Source organism: Rhinopithecus roxellana, chromosome 15, assembly GCF_007565055.1.
Source record: "Rhinopithecus roxellana isolate Shanxi Qingling chromosome 15, ASM756505v1, whole genome shotgun sequence".
Taxonomy (NCBI): domain Eukaryota; kingdom Metazoa; phylum Chordata; class Mammalia; order Primates; family Cercopithecidae; genus Rhinopithecus; species Rhinopithecus roxellana.
In genome coordinates this window covers 89515477-89539987 of record NC_044563.1, presented here as the reverse complement: position 1 = coordinate 89539987, position 24511 = coordinate 89515477, and the positions used below count along the sequence as shown (strand labels likewise).

The 24511-nt window shown below is 40.8% G+C and overlaps 1 protein-coding gene across 1 annotated transcript in view; it reads right to left on the bottom strand.

Moving 5' to 3' along the window:
• Positions 1–24511, bottom strand: part of SWAP70 (switching B cell complex subunit SWAP70) — an 85848-nt gene that overhangs the window by 3447 nt on the left and 57890 nt on the right. The window contains exons 4-11 of the mRNA XM_010384826.2: positions 23618–23845; positions 20495–20641; positions 19276–19384; positions 15296–15477; positions 9392–9499; positions 7360–7526; positions 1471–1669; positions 331–427 (exon numbers count right to left, since the gene is read on the bottom strand). Of these exons, the coding sequence (XP_010383128.1) occupies positions 331–427; positions 1471–1669; positions 7360–7526; positions 9392–9499; positions 15296–15477; positions 19276–19384; positions 20495–20641; positions 23618–23845 (1237 nt within the window). The remainder of the gene's footprint in view (positions 1–330; positions 428–1470; positions 1670–7359; positions 7527–9391; positions 9500–15295; positions 15478–19275; positions 19385–20494; positions 20642–23617; positions 23846–24511) is intronic.

Sequence of the window (24511 nt, the reverse complement as noted above, 5' to 3'; positions counted from 1 at the left end):
ATTCCAGCACTTTGGGAGGCTGAGGCAGGCAGATCACGAGGTCAGGAGATCGAGACCATCCTGGTTAACACGATGAAACCCCGTCTCTACTAAAAATACAAAAAATTAGCCGGGTGTGGTGGCGGGCGCCTGTAGTCCCAGCTATTCCGGAGGCTGAGGCAGGAGAATGGTGTGAACCCAGGAGGCGAGCTTGCAGTGAGCCGAGATCATACCACTGCACTCCATCCAGCTTGGGCGACAGAGCAAGACTCTGTCTCAAAATAAATAAATTAATTAATTAATTAAATTAAATTAAAATTAAAATGATTACTTCATAGAGTCTGTTGTTACCTGGTTCTATCAGTCGAATTAATCCTTCATGATGGGCCACTTTGTCCTTCCAGCTCTTGGTCTTATCAGCTGCCATCTCCAGCTTCTTTTTAACTTCCTGAAACAAAAGTGGATTTTGGACTATGCAGACACACAGGTAGTTTAAGAACCAAATCACAACTATTGGGCCCTTACTACATATTTGTGAATTATCTCATTAAATCCTCTCATAGCCCATTCTAAGAAGCGGGAATTACTATTACCCCATTGTACAGAGTGAAAATGGGTTCAGAGAAGGTCAGTAACCTGCCTAGGGTCACACAACAGGAAATGGTAGAGCCAGAATTGGAACCCAGGCTGTCTGATTCCAAAGCCTATTCTTCTACCATCTGCACACTAATTACAATGGGTGTATGGCTCTGTGTGCCAGTTACAGTTTACTGCTTCTCCACTCCAAATCCACCCTGAACCGTCCTGCTGGTGATACTAAAATAATTCTCCCTAACTAGCTGGCAGCATAAAGCTTTGTCACTAGAGGGTGCTGCAGGGACACGATGAGGGAGGGACTTTTCTTCTAGGTTCCACTCAGTGGCTCCTGTGGCACTCAGAACACCCAAAGTGCTCACCACCGGTGAGTTTTTGTAGCACCTCCCTGTGGGCAGCTTTTGCCAGTGCCCCAAAAGGTGGCCTCCCACTGAGCTTTGCTGGCACAGCACCTCAACAAACTTTTCTGCCATCCAGGCACCCTCTCCACAGAGGTCTGGATCACAGCACTGGGGTTACGGAGCAAGGAGCAAAGAATCCTCTTCCAGATCCGTTCCCTCCCTGGTGCTCTGCCTCAGTCTTCGAGGCAGTGGCTGCTCCCTACGTCTGCCATTCCTGCATTCTCAAAGCCTTCTTTACAACACAGTAGGTAATTTCCTGTTACAGTTAATAATGTTTTATATTAAACTTTCCCTGTTCAAATTACTGTACAGTTTCTGCCTCTGACGGATGTATAATACATCTTATCTCCTGTAAAAACGTCCTCTTTCTTCTTTCTTACAGCTAAGCAAGATTCTTACTACAGCTTCATTTTGGCAGCTAAATAAATAATTCTATTATTGATAAATGTTTTTCAAAAATTTAAATACAGAAGTTTGCAGGGCCAAGTCTCATCACCTCGTACTGCTCAAGTGCTTGTTTCCGTTCTAACTCAAGCTGCTCCAGCTGCTCCATGGCCTCCTGCAGGGCCTGTTCCTTCAGGACACGCTGATTCTCCAACTCCTGCTTCTCCGCCTCAGTTGTCTGAATGGCCTGCTGCTGCTCCAAGTGCCACTTTTCTAGTTCAGCCCTCTTGGAAGACTCTTCCTCCAACAACCTACAATGTGCAGGAAAGCTCCAGATCAAATCCTGCCCAAGTCACCACCCTGACCCAGCAGATGAGGGAAGCATTTTAGACAACAGAATATTTGAGGTCGTCTAATCCGCCTCTCATTTCACCAGGAGGAAAGCAGGAGCCAGAGAAGCTCATATTCACAAAGCTGGTAAAGCAGCCCATGTGTCCTGCTCTAAGCTCTCTCAGTTTCACCCTTTTGTGAAATAAAAAATAACATTTATCCAGAGTTTAATGTGTGCCAGGAACTGGCCTAAGAGGCAAGTGTATTTTCTCAATTAATCCTCACAGTAAATTTAGGTGCTGTTACTCGTATTTTAGAGATGATGCAAGTGAGACACGAAGGTTCAGTGGCCTTTTTTCTTATACTAAGATGAGCTCTCCCATCCACTACTCTAGTTCCACAAAGGAAGTATCTACACCCTCTTCCCTGTGATAGCCCTTCAGCAACTGGAAGGCAGCTTTGTTACCTGCTGAGAACATCCTTCTCTAAGAAGACCACCTCCAGCCTTCACTCCAGCTTCCAGACTCAATATCCTTCTTTGGAGACACTGAGGTCTCCTCAGATGTCTCTTGGAGTTTGATGTACACAATAGAAAACAACACTACAGATGTGGTCTGACCAGTGCTGAGTTTATTCACTCAGGTGATGTGTATTTTTTGTGCCTTCTACATGCTTTTCTAGGCACTGGGGATGTGAGAATGAACAATACTGGATGGGTCTGTTTTTCATTCTAGTGGTAAAAGTATGGAGGGGTAATGGACATTTCCAGACACATGAAGGAGTTCAGAGGCTGGGCAGCCTAAGCACCTGGAAATTCAAATTCACAGGCCAGACACCTGCCCTCCCACCCCTCGGCAGCTAGGTTATGGTGGAGGCACAAGCTGGGCTTAGCTAAGTAGATGCTCCTTCTGGAACTTTGACTCTGAAGCAACTGGCACAAAGAAGCAGAGCCAGTAGAGAATTCATCTTGCTGGTGGCAGTAACATCCAGTGTTGAGTGACAGTAGGCGCGATGGCACTGCTGATGCCTGGTACCAACATGGGCGCCAGTGGCATCCTCACTGGACTCTTCCCATGGCCTGGCTTGGGCTGTAGTTGAGGCTGCTCATCCCCCTGTGGTTCCTGCCTGTGTTCAAGGCCTGGTCACCTGCCTTTCTGTGGAACTGGCAAATTATTTAAGAAACTTTCGAAGCATCAATAAATCCAAATCACATTGAAAAAAAAGAAACTTTCAACAAATTGTTTTATTGCTTTAGCTAATACAAGGTGGTTTCTGTGGTCTGCAAACAAGACTCCTGACTAAACTTTAGTGCCTCACTCTTTTTCTGTGTATCAGCTTCCTCATTTATCAAAAAAGGAATAGAAACTACACCTACCATCAAAGGTTTATTAATGTATTAAATGTGATAATGCACATAAGGTATTTACATGCCTACCACACAGCAAGGACTGGTAGATAACAGCTCACATTATAGAGGGACAATTATCTCATTTGCTCTGGATACTTCACATTCATTAAGGCTGCCTAAGAGTGTATAGAGTTTTGACAACCACATTTCAGGGATATGAAACTGTAGAACTTTTCAAATGAATTTCTATAAAGCCGAGTCTCCTGGATCCTGTGCTTGTTCTTTTGATATGTTAAATTATCTTCTTGGTCTAAAACCATCATTCTAGCCTGTCAACATCTTTTTTTGAATGCTTATTTTTACATTCTACACATTATATATCTTCACTGTCTGTAAATGAGATAAAGGAACAGAAAGCAACACACTCTGAGTGACTCCTAAATGCTAGGCATTACTCTAAAACACTCTGCATGCATCATCTCATTTCATCTTCACAACAACTGTATAAAGTTGGTAATTCTCTCAAGTTACACGGCTAAAAGTACCAGAGCTAGGAATCAAACCATGGCCTCACTCCAGAGCCCAGTCTTTAACCTTCAAATATATGAAAAGTATAATATCAAATGGAAGAGGGACTGTTGTTTCATGTGGCCCCACTGGGTAGAACTTGGATCCATTCATTCATTCAAAAAATATTCCTTGGGTACTTACTGTGTGCTAGGTACAAGTTGCTGGGAATACAGACATGACTAAGGTGTACTCCTGGGTGTTACAGATCCAAAGTGGGTAAGAGTTATAATAGGACAGATTATGGCTCAGCTTCAAGAACTTTCCAATAACTTGATTTTTCTTATTTTTTTTTTTTCATTTTTTTCTTTTTTGAGACAGACTGGAGTGCAGTGGTACAATCTCAGCTTAATGCAACCTCTACCACCTGGGTTCAAGTGATTCTCATGCCTCAGCCTCCCGAGTAGCTGGGATTATAGGCATGCACCACCATGCCCAGCTAATTTTTGTATTTTTAGTAGAGACAGGGTTTCACCATGTTGGCCAGGCTGGTCTCAAACTCCGAGCCTCAAGGGATCCACCTGTCTCAGCCTCCCAAAGTGCTGAGATTACAGCGTGAGTCATGGTGTCCAGCCAGTAACTTAAGTTTTCTAAATTTTAAATGAACAGTTTTCTTTTGAGTTCTCATTCAGAAGAGGCTACGTCACCTTCAGGATTACACATAAAAAAATAAATGTCATCGCACAGAGTGACTACAGTCAATCATAATTTAATTGTACATTTAAACTAACTAAAAGAGTATAATGGACTGTTTGTAAGACTAAGGATAAAAGCTTGAGGTGATGGATACCCCATTTACCCTGATGTGATTATTATACATTGTATGCCTGTATCAAAATATCTCATGTACCCCTACAAATATAAACACCTACTATGTACCCACAAAAATTAAAAGTTAAAAAAAAACTTCAATCATAATTTTAAAATTACAAGACCTAGATGTTTCAAGCTAAAGTTCTTGTCTTTTATTTAAACAATTGACTATAAAAAGTTTCTCTGGGTAAACTTAAGATACTGACAGAGAAAGAACTATCCATTAGAAGAATAATGAGATTCCAAATATTCCACAAATGATTAGCTGTTGCTTTAAGAAAGGAGTGAGAAGAGTTAACTGAGCAGACTTTTACACAGGCCCTTGGCGTAAGATTATGTTCATTTCATTAGTGCTGGTTTTCCAACCCAACTCCAGAATGACTTCCCTTGTTTTTTCTATCCAGAAAGGCCTATCCTGAGGAGCAAAGAACAAACCCTCCATGCCAATCTGACAGAAAGTCTCTCTGAATCACGCACAGCCTTCAGTGACTTCAGGAAAGAGGAACACACTTCACTTGAAAATGACCACTAGGCCGGGCGCGGTGGCTCACGCCTGTAATCCCAGCACTTTGGGAGACCGAGGCAGGCAGATAATGAGGTCAGGAGATCGAATCCATCCTGGCCAACATGGCGAAACCCCATCTCTACTAAAAATACAAAAATTAGCCAGGTGTGGTGGTGCACACCTGTAGTCCCAGCTACTCAGGAGGCTGAGGCAGGAGAGTCGCTTGAACCCAGGAGGCAGAGGCTGCAGTGAGCCAAGATCACGCAACTGCACTCCAGCCTGGTAACAGAGCAAGACTCCGTCTCAGAAAAAAAAGGGGGGGCAGGGGGGGCAAATTTGTCCATTTCAGGTTCCAAAAACTAAGAGAAAAAAATAATTTGGAATAATAAAATAATTACATTCATAAAATGCCCTTTGCACATCAAGAAAAAGTTAAATTTGTGTGCAGTACTTTTAGCATATTAGATCAGAGCTGTATGTAGAAGTTACATCTGGATTCAAAAGGTTGAAACCATTTTGCTATTGCTTAAATCAGAGTGTGCAAAATAATTAGCTGGAGTTTTTTGTCGTCGTTTTGTGTTGTTTTTTTTTTTTTGAGACAGGGTCTCATTCTGTCCCCCAGGCTGTAGTACAGTGGTGCAAATGCAGCTCACTATAGCCTCAACCTCCTAGACTCAAGTGATCCTCCTGCCTCAGCCTCCCAAGTAGCCTTTTTAAAAAAAAAAAAAAAAAAAAAAGATGAGGTTTCACCATGTTGCCCAGGCTGGTCATAAACTCCTGGGTTCAAGTGATCCTCCTGCCTTGGGCTCCCAAAGTGCTGGGATTATAGGTGTGAGCCACCACACGTGGCCTAGCCAGAGCTTTTTAAATAACAACACTCGTGTCTGGCTCCTATCCACACATATTTTGATTCAATAAATCTAGAGTGAGGCCCTACATGTGTATTTTTCAGAAGCTTCATCAGGTGATTCTGATATATAACAATGGTTAAAAAACCACTGGCTTCAATTATCCAAAATTATCCCTTATTCAAAAATATCACTCATCCTATAAACACTAAATAACAAAGACTAGTATTTCTAGAGTTATGCAGTTCCCTCTGTGATCTAGTCTCTGCTGTGTCATAATATATTTCCCACAAAAGTGCAGTAATACATATAGCATATTTTACCTGTGAATTCTCTGCACAAAAACAATCTATAAACTCTCAACACAGCTCAAATTATGAGGAGGCTCAAAAAATGTTGAGTGTCATGTAGAATGTCACTCTGGACGTCACGCAGCACTCAAACATTCCCATAGAGTGAATCTTCTGCTAAAATCACTGCCCAGTGGCACTGGAAGGGAGTTCCAAGAACCTGGTTAACCTCACAGTGCAGTAAGTTTGTACCTGTGGGGCCTATAAATGTCAGGCAATATGCTACATGCTTAATTTTCTATTTAGAAAATAATTTTTCCTTAAAAAATTTTTTTAAAAATTAGATTTAAAATCTAAATTTCCAAAACAATTTATTTATTTTTGAAGTCACTTTTGGCAAAACAAACAACTAAAGATGGCTTCTTCTTTCTCTTCCTATCTGAAGACTAATGAAACATCTTTTGCTGCTCTACATGTAAAATGGCAGCCATGGAAAATCTACCCCAGCTCATCTTATAACTGCTCCCCAAAACAGGGGGTCAGAGATCAAAGACTGGACCATGTGCTGCTACTGTAGTAAATACTTTTTAGTGTTGTCTCCCATCCCAGACATCTTAAAGAATGTAAATGGGGCAGCAAAGTAGAAACTGGCAGAGGATATGCTCAATTTTTCCCTTTGGGAGTCTTCATTTTATTTTATCCTCCCTGCTGCTATGAAGACCCCAAACTGAGAATTTTCATCTGAGAACATGACTATCATAAATAAAATTCTAAGGGGAAAAAAAAATCTAGGTTTCAAATACTTTTAAAATTAGGATTTCAAGTAGTAATTACTGAAGGAATGTTACCAATCCTGAATGACCAAATAGAAACTGCATATTTCCTTCTTATTCCCCAAAACCTGACAGCAACTTCGGCCCGAACAGGCACCTGCCTGCATACCAGCGGCCCTCTCTGGTCTGGAACATATTGAAGATGCCAAGCTCTCATCAGAGCTAATTCTGGGTTTGTGGATTTTCTCAAATATGACTAAGGGTATCATATCAAACATACCTACCAGACTGCTCCAAAATAGGCCCTTATTTAGCCCCAGAAGCAAGGGTTTCCCAGAGCCCCAGAATGAAAAGAAACACCCCAGCCAGTCGAGTCTCCATGGTCTCTCTAATCTGGACAGCACCTCGAGCCCAGTAACAGCCAGAGCAGAGATACTTCTCCCTCTCCACCAGAGTGTTAGTCATTCCAAGAAACTGTATTAGCCCAGGCAAAGTACACAAAGGCAGTCTGCAAACCAATCTAGCACCTGGCCTGAAGCTTCCGCACCGTCTCTTCATCTTGCCGGGCCTGTCTCTCATCTTCGAGAGCCTCCTGCAGCTTTAGGTACATGTCTTCCAGCTCCCGTACTCGCTGTAAATACTGTTCCAGTTCAGAGGACTTTTGGGCAACCTGTTCTTCCATCTGCTGTCTGATCTGTTGGTATAAAAGGGTCTTGTTTAAGTGCAGGTTGACTTCTTTTTCAGGGAAAGCCTCCCCTCCACCTGAGGGGTTGCCTACAGCTGCAGCCTCAGCCCATCAGCGTGGCAGGACCCTGTCCTTCAATCCTTGAAGGACTGAAGATGGAGGAGATGAGGGCACCACACCCAATTGCAATAATGAAAGAGTATAGGAAGAACAAATTATAACCTAAATTATGTTCTGCCCTGCTGTATTTTCCATCCCTTCCACTCCACATTTTAAGACTCAAGTCAAGAAAAAAATGTTTCCCTGTATAATTTCTCTCTAAATTCCTTTCTGTCTTAAAGTCACAATCTTTTTACCAATAGAGTCTTCTCTAAAAGGAATGAACCTTTTCCCAGTCAGAACAGTAGAGTGTTACACTAAAGAAGGAAAGCATGGGATTCCTCTGGCACTTCTCTGGCAGCCTCCACTCCCTGGGGCACCTCCAGCCCTAGGGGAACTCAAGCATTTCAGTTAGTCTGTGTAAGTTAATGGTTTTTCCCTTCTGGATTACAGAGTTTTGAATCCCTGCCTTAAAAATTACAAGAACATCCTAAATATAACAAACACATTAGCCTACTTCTCTGCAGTTGATAAAATATTTTCACTTGCATTAGCTCACTCTGTCCTCATAAGAGTCGTGAGAGAGCATGTGATCATCCTGTACTTAAAGAAGAGAAAGCCAGTCCTCAATAAGAAGGACCAGAGAGGAAACAAGACCAGACCTTCCGGCTGTTTCTCTACGTCACATCTGCCTTCCTCTTTTCTCTGAAACCACAAACACATCTCTTTCAACTCTAAATAACAAAGAGTGACTAGAGGAAATGTCGCATGCATCTACTTAGGCACTGGACTCAGCACTCTCCGACAGAGTATCACTCAATGTAAGAAGACCTGTGTTCTAGCTAACCAGGTAACTACCTAAGACAACCTGGATCTTGCGTCTCTTGAAGATGGAAGCCTCTAGAATGAACCAGAGCTGCCAAGAGCAACAAATCAGAATCTAGATGTTCTCACAATTTCAGGATCTCACCCCTGCCATCCTTGCTTATTACAGAGGAGAAATGCCATGGAACCTATGGTTACTTTTTCCATAACTATTTATTTTCCAAATCAGAACTATTTTGAGAATGAAAAGGAATGTTATTAATAATTATACCAGAATGGCAGGGACTCTCCCAGGCAAACTAGGAAATATAGTCACCCTAACCAAGCATTTATCACATCATTCCACAAATTTCTTTTATTTATTTATTTATTTATTTATTTATTTATTTATTTTTTGGAGACAGGGACTTGCTCTGTCACCCAGGCTGGAGTGCAGAGTGCAGTGACACAATCACAGCTCACAGTAGCCTTGAACTCCTGGGCTCAAGCAAACCTCCCACCTCAGCCTCCTGAGTAGCTGGAACTACAGGCATTTACCAACAGGCCTAGCTAATTCTTGTTTTTTTGTTTTTTTTTTTTTTTGTAGATATTGCCCAAGCTGGTCTTGAACTCCTGGGCTCAAGCAATCCTCATGCCTTGGCCTCCCAAAGTGCTGGGATTACAGGAGTGGGCCACCATGCCTGGCTCCATAAATTTCCACTTAGGAGTCTTGAAAACAAGGTTTATGTCTTTTGCCATTACATCTTTGGCACAGTGCCTGGCACATAGAAGGTGCTCAATAAACAGATAATGAATGAATGAACAAACATGCAACTTCCCCTACAGCCCATTCCAGGTCAGTAGCAAAGCCAAGCTGATGACATGCCTCACTGTAGCCTCCAGCCCTTCCCCGTTCCCACGAACCCAAGCTGAGCTACTGCAGCTGCTTTCTCCAGCCACGTGACACTCACAAGCTTCTCTCTTTCCAGCTCTGTGCTGAACCTGGCCTGAAGTTCCACTTGAGTCTGAAGGCGTTTCTTTTCCTCTTCTGCTGCACGAGATGCTGCTTCCTCCAGTTTCTAGCCAATCAAAAACCCATCCACAGAAAAGCAGATGTTAGAGTAGAAGTACATTAGAGAGAGAGACAGTCACACTTAAGTACCAGAAAAGCCAAACATTCTTAACATTCAATGAAGATAATAGAATAAAAACTTTTAGCTCCATTAGAATTCCAGTCTAACAATCTGCTGAGTCAACATATAAAATAAATTAGGTAAATGAAAGACTATTGATAAGCCTGAACAACATTTTGCAAAGAAAGTTTTAGTATAGTCATTGAATTAAACTCACCTGCAATTGCACTCATGAGATTTTTATTCATTTATTTATTTTTTGAGACTGAGTCCTGCTCTGTCGCCAGGCTGGAGTGCAGTGGCACGATCTCAGCTCACTGCAACCTCCGCCTCCCGGGTTCAAGTGATTCTCCTGCCTCAGCCTCCCGAGTAGCAGGGACTACAGGTGCACACCACCACCACGTCCAGCTAATTTTTGTATTTTTAGTAGAGACGAGGTTTCATCATGTTGGCCAGGGTGGTCTCGATCTCTTGACCTCATGATCTGCCCGCCTCAGCCTCCCAAAGTGCTGGGATTACAGGTGTAAGCAACCATGCCCAGCCACATTCATGAGATTCGAGAGCTGTTTCTTGAGTTCTTTCTGTACAGTTTCGTCATCTTATACATTATTCCTTATAACTTTTACCAGAACCAATTTCTAGAAGGGTGGCATGAGGAACTCCACAGACCCTTTCCCCAGTAAAACAACCATAACTGGTGAAAATTATTGTTAAAAAAAAAAAAACCTTTAAAAGTCTCTAGAAATTATGCTAAGGACATTCTAAAACGGAGAACATTTATCTAAGAAAATCTAACTCTCAGTAAGAACAGTGAGGGTCTGTGGCATATGATGCACTCCCTCCCCTCCCCCACAGTGTCAGTGAGAAGGAAGCTCTTCTCCTGGCAGATGGAACCCCAAACAAGGGTTCTCCTCCCCTCAGCTCAAGTCTAGGGCTATGATAACTTCCTGAGAGGGGCAGGCTGACTGCCAGAATTTCCCTTTGTCCCCAGCTGCATGTTGCAGAAACTTTATTCCAGGCAAGAGTGGCTGAGAATTAAGAGGAGGCCAGTGGCTCCATGAGAACAACACGCTAACCCACAGACCAGCTAAGAGTGTTGTTGGTTGGTTGGTTGGTTGACTGATATGAGGTCTCGCTATGTTGCCCAGGCTGGTCTCAAATTCCTGGCCTCAAGTGATCCTTCTACCCTGTCCTCCCAAAGCAATTAACAGGTGTGAGCCACGGCTCTTGCCAGACTAGCCAAATGTCTGACAGAACCAGAGAAAGAGACAGCCAAGAAGAGTTCTCATGTAGCAGGAACAAGTCTCAAAGACTGACCTTAAAGACTACATGTAGGCCTGAATTTAAATGATCTCAGACTGTGAGGCAATTCAGGTTTCAGGGCATTGTGGAGAACAACAGAACAAAATTAGTGAACTCTAACAGCTGTTGGTGTGGTACCAACAGAGGTGGAAAGCTTAAATGAGAGATCAGAGAAAGACACTCAAAGAGTACCCTGCAAAAATCAGGGTCTTCACAGGGTGACTGTGCTCCTGTCCAAGCCTGCGCCTCTGAGGAGCAATAGTCAGAAGCTTCACACTGTGAGGAAAACAAACTTCACTGAAATAGTTCAGCCAAGTCACTAAACAAAGGAACAAACCACAACAGGCCCTTGGGGAGAAGGGTAGAATCAGAATCCAGAGTTGCTACCACACATTATCTAAAATGTCTAGTTTTCTACAATAAATTATGAGACATGCAAAGAAAGAGGAAAGTATGGCCCACATACAGGGGGAAAAGCAGGCAATGGAAACTGCCTATGAAGAGGCCCAGATGGTGGATTTAGCACATGAAGACTTCAAAGCAGTTATAAATATTGTATGCTCAAATAACTAAAGGAAAACATACTTACAGAAGTAATGGAAGGAATGATAATATCCCATCAAATAGAGAATAATAAAGAGATATAAATCACAGAAAGAACCAAATGGAAATTCTGGAAGTAAAAAGTCCCATAACTGCAACGAAAAATTCACGAGAGGGACTCAACAGTATATTTGGGCTACAAGAAAAATCTACTAAAGATAGATCTATATAAGTTATGCAACTGGAAAACAGAAAGAAAAAAAAAGAAGAAGAAAAATGAACACAGCCTTAGAGAAATGTGGGACACCATTATGTTTACCAACATTTGCATAATGGAAGTATCAGAAGAGGGAGAAAAAAGCAGAAAAAATATTTGTGGCTGAAAACTTATCCAGCTTAAGGCAAAACATTGATCTACATATTCAAGTTCAATACACTCTAAAGAGGATAAACACAAAGAGATCTATACCCACATACACCACAGTAAAACAGTTGAAAGACAAAGACCAAAAAATAATCTTAAAAGCAGAAAAAGAAAAATGATTTACCACACACAAGGGAACTCCTGCAAGTTTGACAGCTGACATCTCATCAGAAAGTTCTGACTAGTTCTGACCAAAATATTATAAATAGAAGTATAGTGTGACATTTCTGGGCTGGAGCACTGCACTGCCAAACCCTAGAACACTTTTTCTTCCAGCACAGTGAATAGCAACACTCAAGATGGTGGCTGGTCCATCAGCCTGGATTTCATAATTACACACTTTGACCCAGCATTCCCACTTCGAGAATTCATTCCCCAGAGATACCAGAACATGTATGAACACATAGACAATAACACAGGTACAAGATAATTCCCTACAGCATTACCTATTAAAAGATTAAAACAACCCAAATGTTCACTAACAGGGAATGATTAAGTAATGACACTGTTGTATAACAGAATACTCTACAGCCATAAAAAAGAATGAGGAAACTCTCTTTATACTGATATGGAAAGGTCTAAAAAATAAAGTATGTGAAATAAACTAGAGGCAGAACAGTAATACTGGTATATACTTTTGTGTGTTTAAAAAATGGGAAAATGGCCGGGCGCGGTGGCTCAAGCCTGTAATCCCAGCACTTTGGGAGGCCGAGACGGGCGGATCACGAGGTCAGGAGATCGAGACCATCCTGGCTAACACGGTGAAACCCCGTCTCTACTAAAAAAAAAAAAAATACAAAAAATTAGCCGGGCGAGATGGCGGGCGCCTATAGTCCCAGCTACTCGGGAGGCTGAGGCGAGAGAATGGCGTAAACCCGGGAGGCGGAGCTTGCAGTGAGCTGAGATCTGGCCACTGCACTCCAGCCTGGGCGACAGAGCGAGACTCCGTCTCAAAAAAAAAAAAAAAGAAAGAAAAAAAAAATGGGAAAATAAGAATGTATATTCATATTTCCTTACCTTGGGCAAGGGGTGGAAATTCATAAGTGGGGGAGGGGGAGGAAATATTTCACAGCTGCCTTTTTATATTTGTGTATTTTGAACCTACCCAAATGATTTTTTAAAAGAAACAAAACTAGAAATAAAAATTTAAGTAAACTCTTTAAGTAAATCTATTAATTTATAAAAACTACCATGATTTCTTATTCCTTCTTCTAATTAAAATGAGGCCTGTCAAATTTTAAGAAACCCACAGATACATAACCTAATTCCAGATGATTAAAAGATTCAGCTGGGCATGGTGCCTCATTCCTGTAATCCCAGCACTTTGGGAAGCTGAGGTGGGTGGATCACTTGAACCCAGGAGTTTGACACTAGCTTGGGCAACATGGCAAAACCCCATCTCTATTAAAAATACAAAAAATGAGCCTGTAGTCCCAGCTACTTGGGATATTGAGGCAAGAAGATCTCTTGAGCAGGGGAGTAAGCAACCACTGCACCACTGCACTCCAGCCTGAACAGAGTGAGAACCTGTCTCAAAATAAATAAATTTAATTAAATATTCATCTAAGCTGTGTTTTTCTAAGAATGTCTCCATGAAAAAATTGAAGAACTGTGTTAGTTGACAAGAAAATCAAAGATTATTAAGCTATCTATAAGAATTTTTCAGCACTTATCCAAGAATCCTAAATCAGTCATCTAAATAATTCTATAAACCTAGGTAGTGGGAAAGCTGTCTACATAGGTCTACAGCTTGCTAACACCAGGCATGCCTTCTTCACATTATACAGAGCAGAACACTACATGCTCCTGGATGGCAGAGTTTAAAAGTTAAAAAGGGCATCGATGTATGAATCTCAGATGTACAACGCTAAGTCAAATAATCCAGTCTTAAAATGTACATTCTGTATGATTCCATTTACATGACAATTTGGAAAAGGCAAAAATACAGGAACAGAGAATTGATCAGTGGTTTCCAGGGGTTAGGGATGAGTGAAAGATCTGAATAAAGAATATAAAATGCTCCAAAATCCGAAACTTTTTGAGCTCTGACATAATGCTCAAAGGAAATGCTCGCTGAAGCATTTCAGATTTCAGACTTTTGGATTTGGGAGGCTGAGGCAAGAGGATCTCAACTGATAAATACGGTATATAAAGTAAACATTCCAAAATCCAAAAACATCCCAAATCTGAAACACTTCGGGTCATAAGCATTTCGGATAAGGGATACTCAACCTGTACTGGCAATAATCTATCTTAACCTGGGTAGTATTTTCATGGGTATTCACTGTATGATTATTTGTATATACATATTTCATATTCTCCTCTGCAGGTATGAGCTACTTTATAATTTTAAAATTCTAAAAAAGGACACCAAGTTCTAGCTCCCCGCCATTCCCTCATAACACCCACTTTTGATGTGTGCACAGTGGAAGGAAGCAGCAGCAATCACATACTGCAGGTGCTCAGCGTAACCTTTAAAAGGAATTTTTACAGAAAATGTATTGCAGCAGAAAGAGGCAAGATGCAAGAGTGTTTCGGGGGCGGGAGGCAGTCAGAAACAAGGAGCTGCTTTTACAAAGTTAAGTGTGTGATAGTAATAACTGTTTCTAAGATTATACATATGCCCACGCAACTCCTAAGATTATAAAAGCATTCTTTAAAATCTTCATGAGTCTACCCTACTCAGAGGAAGTTCAGCACACAATGTGGCATTTCCATGGGTTACCAAGGGAGAACCCCACTAGGAATGTGGAGTCATAGATTATGAGTGCCCCCATATCCCAGGGCAAAGTTTTTGCACAGATGTGCACGAAAGAGTCCTTGAGCTTGTGGTTAGCAGGTGCTCACTGATTCAAGGCAGACAGACTCAGCACAAAAGTATCTCAAATAAAGACCATACCCATATACTGGGAACTCACTACCACCCCTGGGATCATGACATAACCGAGGAACTGTTCCCAGTGAACATCAACTATCTCATACAGCGTATGGTACTTGACCTCCTGGCCTTGAGATGGAAGGAAAAGCTAACCCAGACTGTATCTTAACTCCAAATAGTATGTAAAACTAACAGTTAAGCATCTTCCAAGGTACTCATGAGTGAAGATGGGAGCTAAGGAGAAAACTAAAAAGCAACACACCTTGCCCAGGTCACTAAAAACAGCCTTGACATCCTCAAGGGAATGAAATTTCCCATCTTCTTCTGACAAAATTCAACTGTGCTCATTATTATTAAAAATATTCCTTCCTAGCCAAAGAAATGTTTTTGCTGCCGAGATCAACATAGTTTCAGGGCTAGGAAAACCAGTGTGTCTCAGTTGATGGTCTGGAAACACTTTTGAGAACAGTTCACCACAAGTATCTCCCTAAAACTGCACTACATTCGTCTTGGTAGAACCAATGCCCCTAAGCAAGGCACGATGGCTTCTGCAGGGGAATGAAAGGCCCTCTCCCAGCCCAGCGCCCATTCCCACCTTCCGCACAGCCTCCAGCTCCTGCTGCTTGCTGTCATTGGCGACCTGGAGCTCCTTCATTTGTCGCTCCAGTTCCTCTTGTTCAGCCAGCTGCTTCTTCCGGAGTTCTTTCCGACGCTGGCGGGCTTCTTTGTGTGGTGGAGGGCTGCCCAGCTTCAACAGATGAATAGTAGAATGAATGGCTGTAAAAGGTGTAGGAGAAAAAAAAAATGGGGAAATAATAGTTATTCTTTGTAAGCCTACTATGCAAATGGCACAGTGGGAAGAAAACAAGACAGGGAGCCACAGGCCCAGTATAGATTCTGATTTTGCCACTCCGTAGTGGGGTGACCCTGAGCAGTCACACAACCTCTTGCTTTTTTTCAGAGTTCCCCTCAAGAAATAACCTCTTGCAGCATCAGTTTCCTCACCTCTAAAATGAGAGATGATCTATAAAGTCCTTTCTAGCTCCAAAATTCCGTAACTGTATCTGTGCTCACAAGCACTCAATCTGGGAATATTGCACACATTTTTAAGAACTAATGACAATACTTTCAACTCCTTTCTCTATACTTCTCAAAAAGCCAAACAAGATTAAGACATAGTAAGGACAGAGATTCAAGTTTCTGATATCTAATTTGCAACCTACTGTGTTCAGTTGGCCTATCATCTATGCCTTATGCAACCCCTTCCTGAGATAACAGGTTAACAGCAGCTGTCATTTATTTTAAAAATAAAATAAATACATCCTTTACATGCATTATCTAACTTTTTATACCACATCTGATTTTTCTTTTGATATTTTAAATTACTCAAATGTAATTTCTTGAATAGCTAATACTTTCACATAGTTCAAATTCAAAGACACACAGGAAAGTCTCCCTCCTACTCCTGTACCTCAAGTACCGGATTCCCCTCCCCACTAGTAACTAAAGGTAACAGTTTCTTATGCATCTTTCCTGAGATAGTATAAGCCTATACAAATAAATATGTATATGTGTCTTCCATCTTCTTTTCACACAAATGATGGCACAACACACTCTTCTAACCCTCAGTTTTTTTCATTTAATCTATCTCACAGTTCCCATTATCGATACATAAAGTACTATACATAAAGTACTGCATTGTATACACCATTGTGCAGCTAAACCATAACTTATTCAACTATTTCCCTATTAACAGCTAACTAGATTGTTTGCAATCTATGTCATTTTGAAAAATGTGTGAGTATATTTGTCATTATCTATTTTCTAACCCTCACCACCACCCTGGGAAGAAGGTACTATTATTATCCCCACTCCGCAGAAGAGAAAAGCAGTTACAGAATTTATAACTCAACCCAAGAGACCCAGGAAAGAGCATTCAAACCAGGTGCATTTGCCTCAAACTCTTAAACCACATCAAAAATTCTCCAATATAACATAATTTTATCTATGTCTAAGAATATAATATTCAGAATCTCCTTTCAGGATTTTTTTTTAAAAAAGCCCTCTTATATTGCACTTTATTCTTTACTAATTTTGGAATAATGGAACACTTTAAAGTTATTCATTCACTACGGAGCCATAAAAAAGAACAAAATCATGTCTTTTGCAGCAACATGAATGCAGCTAGAGGCCACTATCCTAAGCAAATTAATGCAGAACAAAAAACCAAATAATGAATGTTCTCCCTAATAAGTGGGAGCTAAAAACTGGGTACTCATGGACATAAAAGTGGCAACAACAGACACTAGGGACTACTGGGATGGGAGGTAGAGAGGGGGGAAGAGGTTGGAAAACTCTGTTGGGTACAATGCTCATTTCCCAGGTGATAGATTCAATCATACCCCAAACTTCGGCATTACACAATATACCCATGTAACAAACCTGCACATGTACCCCTGAATCTAAAATAAAAGTTGAAATTATTTTTTTAAAAGGTTATTAATTCAAAAGTTTGTGTTCTTGAGTTAGTTACCCAAAATTAGTAATTTCTCGTGGAAGTAATGGATCTTGAAAATCACTTGAAATATTAAAAAACTATTGCATAATTCCTCTTTTCTTTTACATATTACCTCAAGCTCAAGATGGCCACTTTAAAATTCTTCACAGTCCTTAAAGGGGAAAATTCTATACTCTTCAAATAATAAGTAAAACCTAAAATCTCTAAGATACGGAATCAACCCACGTGGTCCACCAACAGTTGTAGTGTGTGCATATACACATATACCTTGGAATACTACTCAGTCATTAAAAAAAGAATGAAATAATGTCTTTTGCAGCAATATGGATAGAACTAGAGGCTATTATCTTGAAATATTTCTTAAAATAACCCATAAACAGAACATAAAATACTACATGTGCTTTTTTTTTTTTTTTTTTTAAAGTAGAGACAGGATTTCACCGTGTTAGCCAAGATAGTCTCGATCTCCCGACCTTGTGATCCACCCGCCTCGGTCTCCCAAAGAGCTGGGATTACAGGCATGAGCCACCGTGCCGGGCCTACATGTTCTTATTTATAAGTGGGAACTAAAATATGTGTACACGTGGACATAGAGCATGGAATACTAGACATTGGAGACTCAGAAATGTGGGAAGGCAGGAGGCTGGCAAGGGATGAGAAATTACCTAAAAGCTACTATTCGAGTGATGGTTACACTAAAAGCTCAGATTTCATCACTACACAATCTATTACTGTAGCAAAACTATACTTGCAACCCCAAAATCTATTTAAAAACTAAATCGGCTGGGCGCGGTGGCTCAAGCCTGTAATCCCAGCACTTTGGGAGGCCGAGATGGGCGGATCACAAGGTCAGGAGATCGAGACCATCCTGGCTAGTAGAAACCCCGTCTCTACTAAAAACTACAAAAAAAACTAGCCGGACGACGTGGCGCCGCCTGTAGTCCCAGCTACCCGGGAGGCTGAGGCAGGAGAATGGCGTGAACCCGGGAGGCGGAGCTTGCAGTGAGCTGAGATCCGGCCACAGCACTCCAGCCTGGGTGACAGAGCGAGACTCCATCTCAAAAAAAAAAAAAAAAAAAAAGTAAATCTCCCATTTATAATTTACCCCAGGTTCATTATGCAAACAAAACTAGTGAAAACTTTGAGAGCTCATCTTAATTTGTTTTTCTCTCAGCTACTGTATCACATGCAGAAATAACTACAGACAATGAGGAAATAAAATAATGCCTTAGCATCCTTCATGAGATTCAAAACTAGAAAGTCAGAGGTCTCAGCTGGGCGTAGTGGCTCACGCCTGTAACCCCAGCACTTTGGGAGGCCAAGGCAGGTGGATCACAAGGTCAGGAGATTGAGACCAATGTGACCAACATGGTGAAACCCCATCTCTACTAAAAACACGAGAACATTAGCTGGGCGTGCTGGCTATAGTCCCAGCTACTCTGGAGGCTGAGGCAGGATAATTGTTTGAACCCGGAAGGTGGAGGTTGCAGTGAGCCAAGATCGTGCCACTGCACCACAGCCTGGGCGACAGAGCGAGACTCCATCTCAAAAAAAAAAAAAAAAAGAAGAAAGGAAAGAAAGGGAAAGGAAAAGGGAAAGAAAGGGAAAGGGAAGGAAAGGAAAGGAAAGGAAAAGAAGGAAGGAAGCGAAGGAAGGAAAGGAAAGGAAGGAAAGGAAGGAAAGGAAAGAAAAGAAAGAAAGAGTCAGAGCTCTCAAGTTATATAATGGCAAATAATAAAAATCACCTGGCTGGGCGCGGTGGCTCAAAAGTCTGTAATCCCAGCACTTTGGGAGGCCGAGACGGGCGGATCATGAGGTCAGGAGATCGAGACCATCCTGGCTAACACGGTGAAACCCCGTCTCTACTAAAAAAATACAAAAAACTAGCCGGGCGTGGTGGCGGGCGCCTGTAGTCCCAGCTACTGGGGAGGCTGAGGCAGGAGAATGGCGTAAACCCGGAAGGCGGAGCTTGCAGTGAGCTGAGATCTGGCCACTGCACTCCAGGCTGGGCGACAGAGCGAGACGCCGTCTCAAAAAAAAAAAAAAAATCACCTTACCTTGAATCCACTCCTGTTTCTTCTTCTTATCTGAAGCACTGATTTCAAAAGTCTTATCAAAACATTTTACGAGAAAAAGACATTTCTTTCCATCTTTGTCAGGCAAGGACTAAAACAGAAAGCAAAGTTAGTTCTTCCAAATTTTAAGTAAAAATCAGCTGAAACTTAATGTCAATGAAAAATACCTATAAATGCATATTACTTATTTACTAATGCTATTTCCTAAGCACATCACTTATGGTAAAAATGACCCCATTGGTATACTACATCTAGACTGGGAAAACTATAAACACCTGATAGAATGCCATGCACTGCGATTTCCTGGGCATAGCAGCTCTTACCCTGAGCACCTCCCTTGCAGGAATCCTGAAAGGTGCATCTGTGATGATGTTACAAGAGGTATTAACTCCTGTGGGATATGAAGCACCTAAGCTAGGGTGATTCCTACATCTGCATAATGTGGCTTTCTTTCCTTGCACTTGGAATGTTGTGGCTGGCAACCTGTGGTTTCTGTCCTATATGTTTATGAGTAAACTGGCCTTTGGTAGCCTTGTAGTTCCCTACGTTTAGTTAAATCTAAGTAGACTCCTTCATGGACTTTACACATCTCAAGACATTATTATTCACTAAAATACATTATAGTTTATGCGTGAGATTTCAGGTATTTAAACGTTCTTCAACACATACAGACACAGGGACAGTTCATATAAAAATTAAAAACTCAAAAATTTATGTTCTTGAGAATTTCACTTCTTTCAAGAATTAGTACCTATGAATAAAGTGTCCTGAAAGTCACCCAAAGCATTCAAAGACAATGCTTACATCTTCTTTTATTTCTTGCACTCAAAATGTCCCAGATTTTCTGGCATATTTGTGATTCCAAATATTGTCTTACTGAATATTTTTTTTACTTTATTATCTTTTATGACTCCATTTTATTCAATAAATGATTCCTTAAATGTTCCAATAAATGATTTAATCCTTATATTCTGTTCACAAGTATAAGGTTGAAAATAAATTCATATTAGAAAAAAATTTTGTCAGCTGTCTTTAATGTTTGGTTCAGAAACCATGGCAACTGTATGCCTATGTTATTTTGGAAATGTAAATTTGGGGATTATTTTAAGGTTCTAGAGTCTAGGTGGAAGAAGGTGAGAAGCTACTTCAGCATCAGGGGGCAGCATGGGTTAATAATGCAAAGAAGTAACACTAGACTCACCTCTACACAGCAATTTTCATCTAAGAGAATGTCTCCTTTCTTATCTTTCAGATCCTCACTCACATAGTAAGAAATTATGTTGGGTTTTAGTACAAACCATCGTTCAGTCCAGTTTTTCCGTCTGTGGCCCTTTTTCATCATGTAACCCTGTGAAAGATAAAATGTGATATAAATTCTTGTCCTTTTACTTGTAAGAGCTGACATCTCTTCCTTGATATACTTGCCTACTCCATTATTTGATATATGATCCTGAAAACATGAACACCAATTGTTCTTGGACCCTCTGAGAATCTATGAAGGCGAGGAGCATTATACCCAGTCATGCAAGCATAACCGGACAAAAATCTGCATATAATTTCAGACACTTCAGACAACCCCTCCCCAAAATGATATGCAGATAACAGAACCCCCTTGATATTAAGTAGCATTTGACATTTTTTAAAAAATCATTATCTTTTAGAGATACCTATTGAAATGTTTATAAACAAAATAAAATACCTGAGATTTGTTTCAAAATAATACAGGAGAGGTAAAAGTAGGTGGGGTAGGATTAGCCATATGTTGGTGGTTACTGGAGTTGGCTGATGGGTATGTGGGAGTTTATTATACTGGTCTATTTCACTTAAAAAGAAAGAATGAACCCCTAACAATGATTCTCTGTAAATTAAAACCTCAATTAGGCCTGATGCAGTGGCTCATGCCTGTAATCCCAGCACTTTGGGTGGCCACGGCAGGAGGATCATTTGAGGCCAAGAGTTCAAGATCACCGTGGCAACATAGTGAGACCTCATCTCTACAAAATTTTTTTTTTTTTTTAGAAGGAGTAACACTCTGTCGCCCAGGCTGGAATGCAGTGGGTGCGATTTCGGCTCACTGCAACCTCTCTGTCTCCCAGGTTCAAGTGATTCTCCTGCCTCAGCCTCCTGAGTAGTTGGCACGCCACGATGCCCAGCTAATTTTTGTATTTTTAATAAAGACAGGGTTTCAACATGTTGGCCAGGATGGTCTCTAGCTCCTGATCTCGAGTTCTGCCCGTCTCAGCCTCCCAAAGTGCTGGGATTACACGCGTGAGCCACTGCGCCCAGCCAAAATTTTTAAATAAAATAAGTAAAACCTCAATCAATGAAAATGCTAAAGCTTGGCCACATATATCTTCTCAACAAATATTCAAGGACTTCCACCTCTGGTACCAACCTACCTTTCTGCCTGACCTCTCGGTATTCTGAAGGAGGAACTCTGCCCCAGACGCAGGAAAATACTGCACCAGGAGTTCGAATACTGGCTTCTAAATGTGGCTTCTAAGCTAACACTCACTAGCTCTGTATTTCCTTCCCACAGATTGGCCTCAAAGGTGTGTGACTCAAATGTTTACTTAAGCAAAATTATACATTATTATAGGCCAAAGCCCTTCAGGCTTGTTTAAGAATAGTTGCTATTTTTAGTATTAAATCTACAGGTGCTGATAGCGCATGACAGAATATACATATCATTAAATATATATGATATCGATTGAAGTTTCAGTTGGTTATTATACTAAGTTCTAATCATATTACATATTCAGTTTCCTAATCTTTGGACATTTAAGCAAAAGCTATCTCATACTGCAGTTCTACTACAGTCATATCCTGCCATCCTAAGAGGCTGAGAATTCCACTTCAGATGGAGACCACGTCTCATACCTCTTTGTAGCACCAAAAACCTATACAAATTTAGCCTCAACGTTTATGATGTGCTCCACTAGGAAAAAAAAAGAACAAAGACAACACTATTACCTATGGAAGAAAGAAAGGATCAAAGTAAGGGAATCCCAAATCAGTTATTATTCAATATAATAATGTAAGAAGTTTCAAAGAGCCACCAAAAAAATATAAATTGTATTTAACAAGCATCAAGCTTCATCTGCTATGCTGGGTGCTAAGAAAAAGATGACAGTCTAAGTAAGACAAAAGCAACTTTGTTACATAAAGGTATTTTTTTCCTCACAAATAGAGGCATTTTTCTGATTTTATAAAAATAATATAAAATCATATAGAAAGTCCAATAATACAGAAAGGAATAAAGAAGAAAAAATTCACCAAAATCCCACCATCTAGAGGTGATCACTGTAAACATTTTGGCAAGCATCTTCCCGACAGCTCTACACACACACATTAACATTACCTGAAGGGGATTACAAGGTATCTCCTGTTCAGCAGTGTGTTTTTTTTTCCACTCAGCATTATGCCATGGAGATCTTTCTGGATCAATGGTTATGAATGCACACATGACAGGAAGATACTTTAAAAATATTTTGGAAATAGGCTAGGTGCAGTGGCTCACACCTGTAATGCCAGCACTTTGGGAGGCCAAGGCTGGTGGATCACAAGGTCAAAAGATCGACACCATCCTGACCAACATGGTGAAATCCCATCTCTACCAAAAATACAAAAATTAGTTGGGCATGGTGGCACATGCCTATAGTCCCAGCTACTCAGAAGGCTGAGGCAGGAGAATTGTTTGAACTTAAGAGGCGGAGGTTGCAGTGAGCCAAGATCATGCCACTGCACTCCAGCCTGGTGACAGAGCGAAATTCCGTCTCCAAAAAAAAAAAAGTTAATATATAATAATATATGTATTCTTAACTGTACTTAAAATTCTTAACTGTACTTTAAAATTGCACCAATAATTTTTTTAAATGAAAAGCCTAATACAAGACTGGAAAAATAAGAAATTTTATTCCTATTCAAAATCAGGCCAGGCCCAGTGGCTCACACCTGTAATCCCAGCACTTTGGGAGGCCGAGGTGGATGGATTACTTGAGGTCAGGCATTCGAGACCCGGCTGACCAACATGGTAAAACCCCATCTCTACTAAATATACAAAAATTAGCTGGGCATGGGGGTGCATGCCTTCAAGGCACAAGAATCCCTTGAACCCAGGAGATGGAGGTTGCAGTGAGCCAAGTTCATGTCACTGCACTCCAGAATGGGCGACAGAGCAAGACTGCCTCAAAAAAAAAAAAAAAAAAAAAACCAAATCAGTGTAGGAAAATAAGTGACTTATACTCATCTTTGTGATAAAAATATTAATTTTAAAATGTCAAATTCTAAAGATGAGAAAAAAATACAGTAACAGAATTCTTACCTGTTTTAACACATCTAATATAAGTTCATTAAAGACTTCATTAATTGCCATAGACACAGTCTGCCGATCCATGCCTTTGCTAAACTGTCCATTTCCAATAAGTTCAATAAGTTCCCATGCAGAAAGGCCATTTTTACTGTCATCAAAGTTGATTTTATAATGTTCAAATTGTTCTTGCTGCCAGCCTCCTCCCATAGCTTCTGTAAGCTTCTTAAGCAGGTATTCAATCTATATAAAGAATGTAGAAGGAACAATTATTTCCTAGTTAAAAAAAACTTTTTAACAGGCCGGGCGCGGTGACTCAAGCCTGTAATCCCAGCACTTTGGGAGGCCGAGACGGGCGGATCACGAGGTCAGGAGATCGAGACCATTCTGGCTAACACTGTGAAACCCCGTCTCTACTAAAAAATATAAAAAACTAGCCGGGCGAGGTGGCGGGCGCCTGTAGTCCCAGCTACTCAGGAGGCTGAGGCAGGAGAATGGCGTGAACCCGGGAGGCAGAGCTTGCAGTGAGCTGAGATCCGGCCACTGCACTCCAGCCCGGGCAACAGAGCAAGACTCCGTCTCAAAAAAAAAAAAAAAAAAAAAAAAACCTTTTTAACATAGTTATGTATTTATGTTATAAACACTGATATGTTCAACTTAGGAAATACTCTTTACCATTCCAGAAATGCCTATCTTTAAAGAGTCTCCTAAAATACAGGGATAGGAGTATAAATAAAATGCCACTGGTCTGTATTAGTGCAGAATAAGTAAAGGAATCAAAAACTGATAACCCTCTAATAGTGCAGTATATTTGTATGCAGAGCTAAAACAAACTGAACATATATGAGAATATACAAACAAATTAATGTGATCCAATTACTCTGTTAAATATTTCAATATATCAGAACA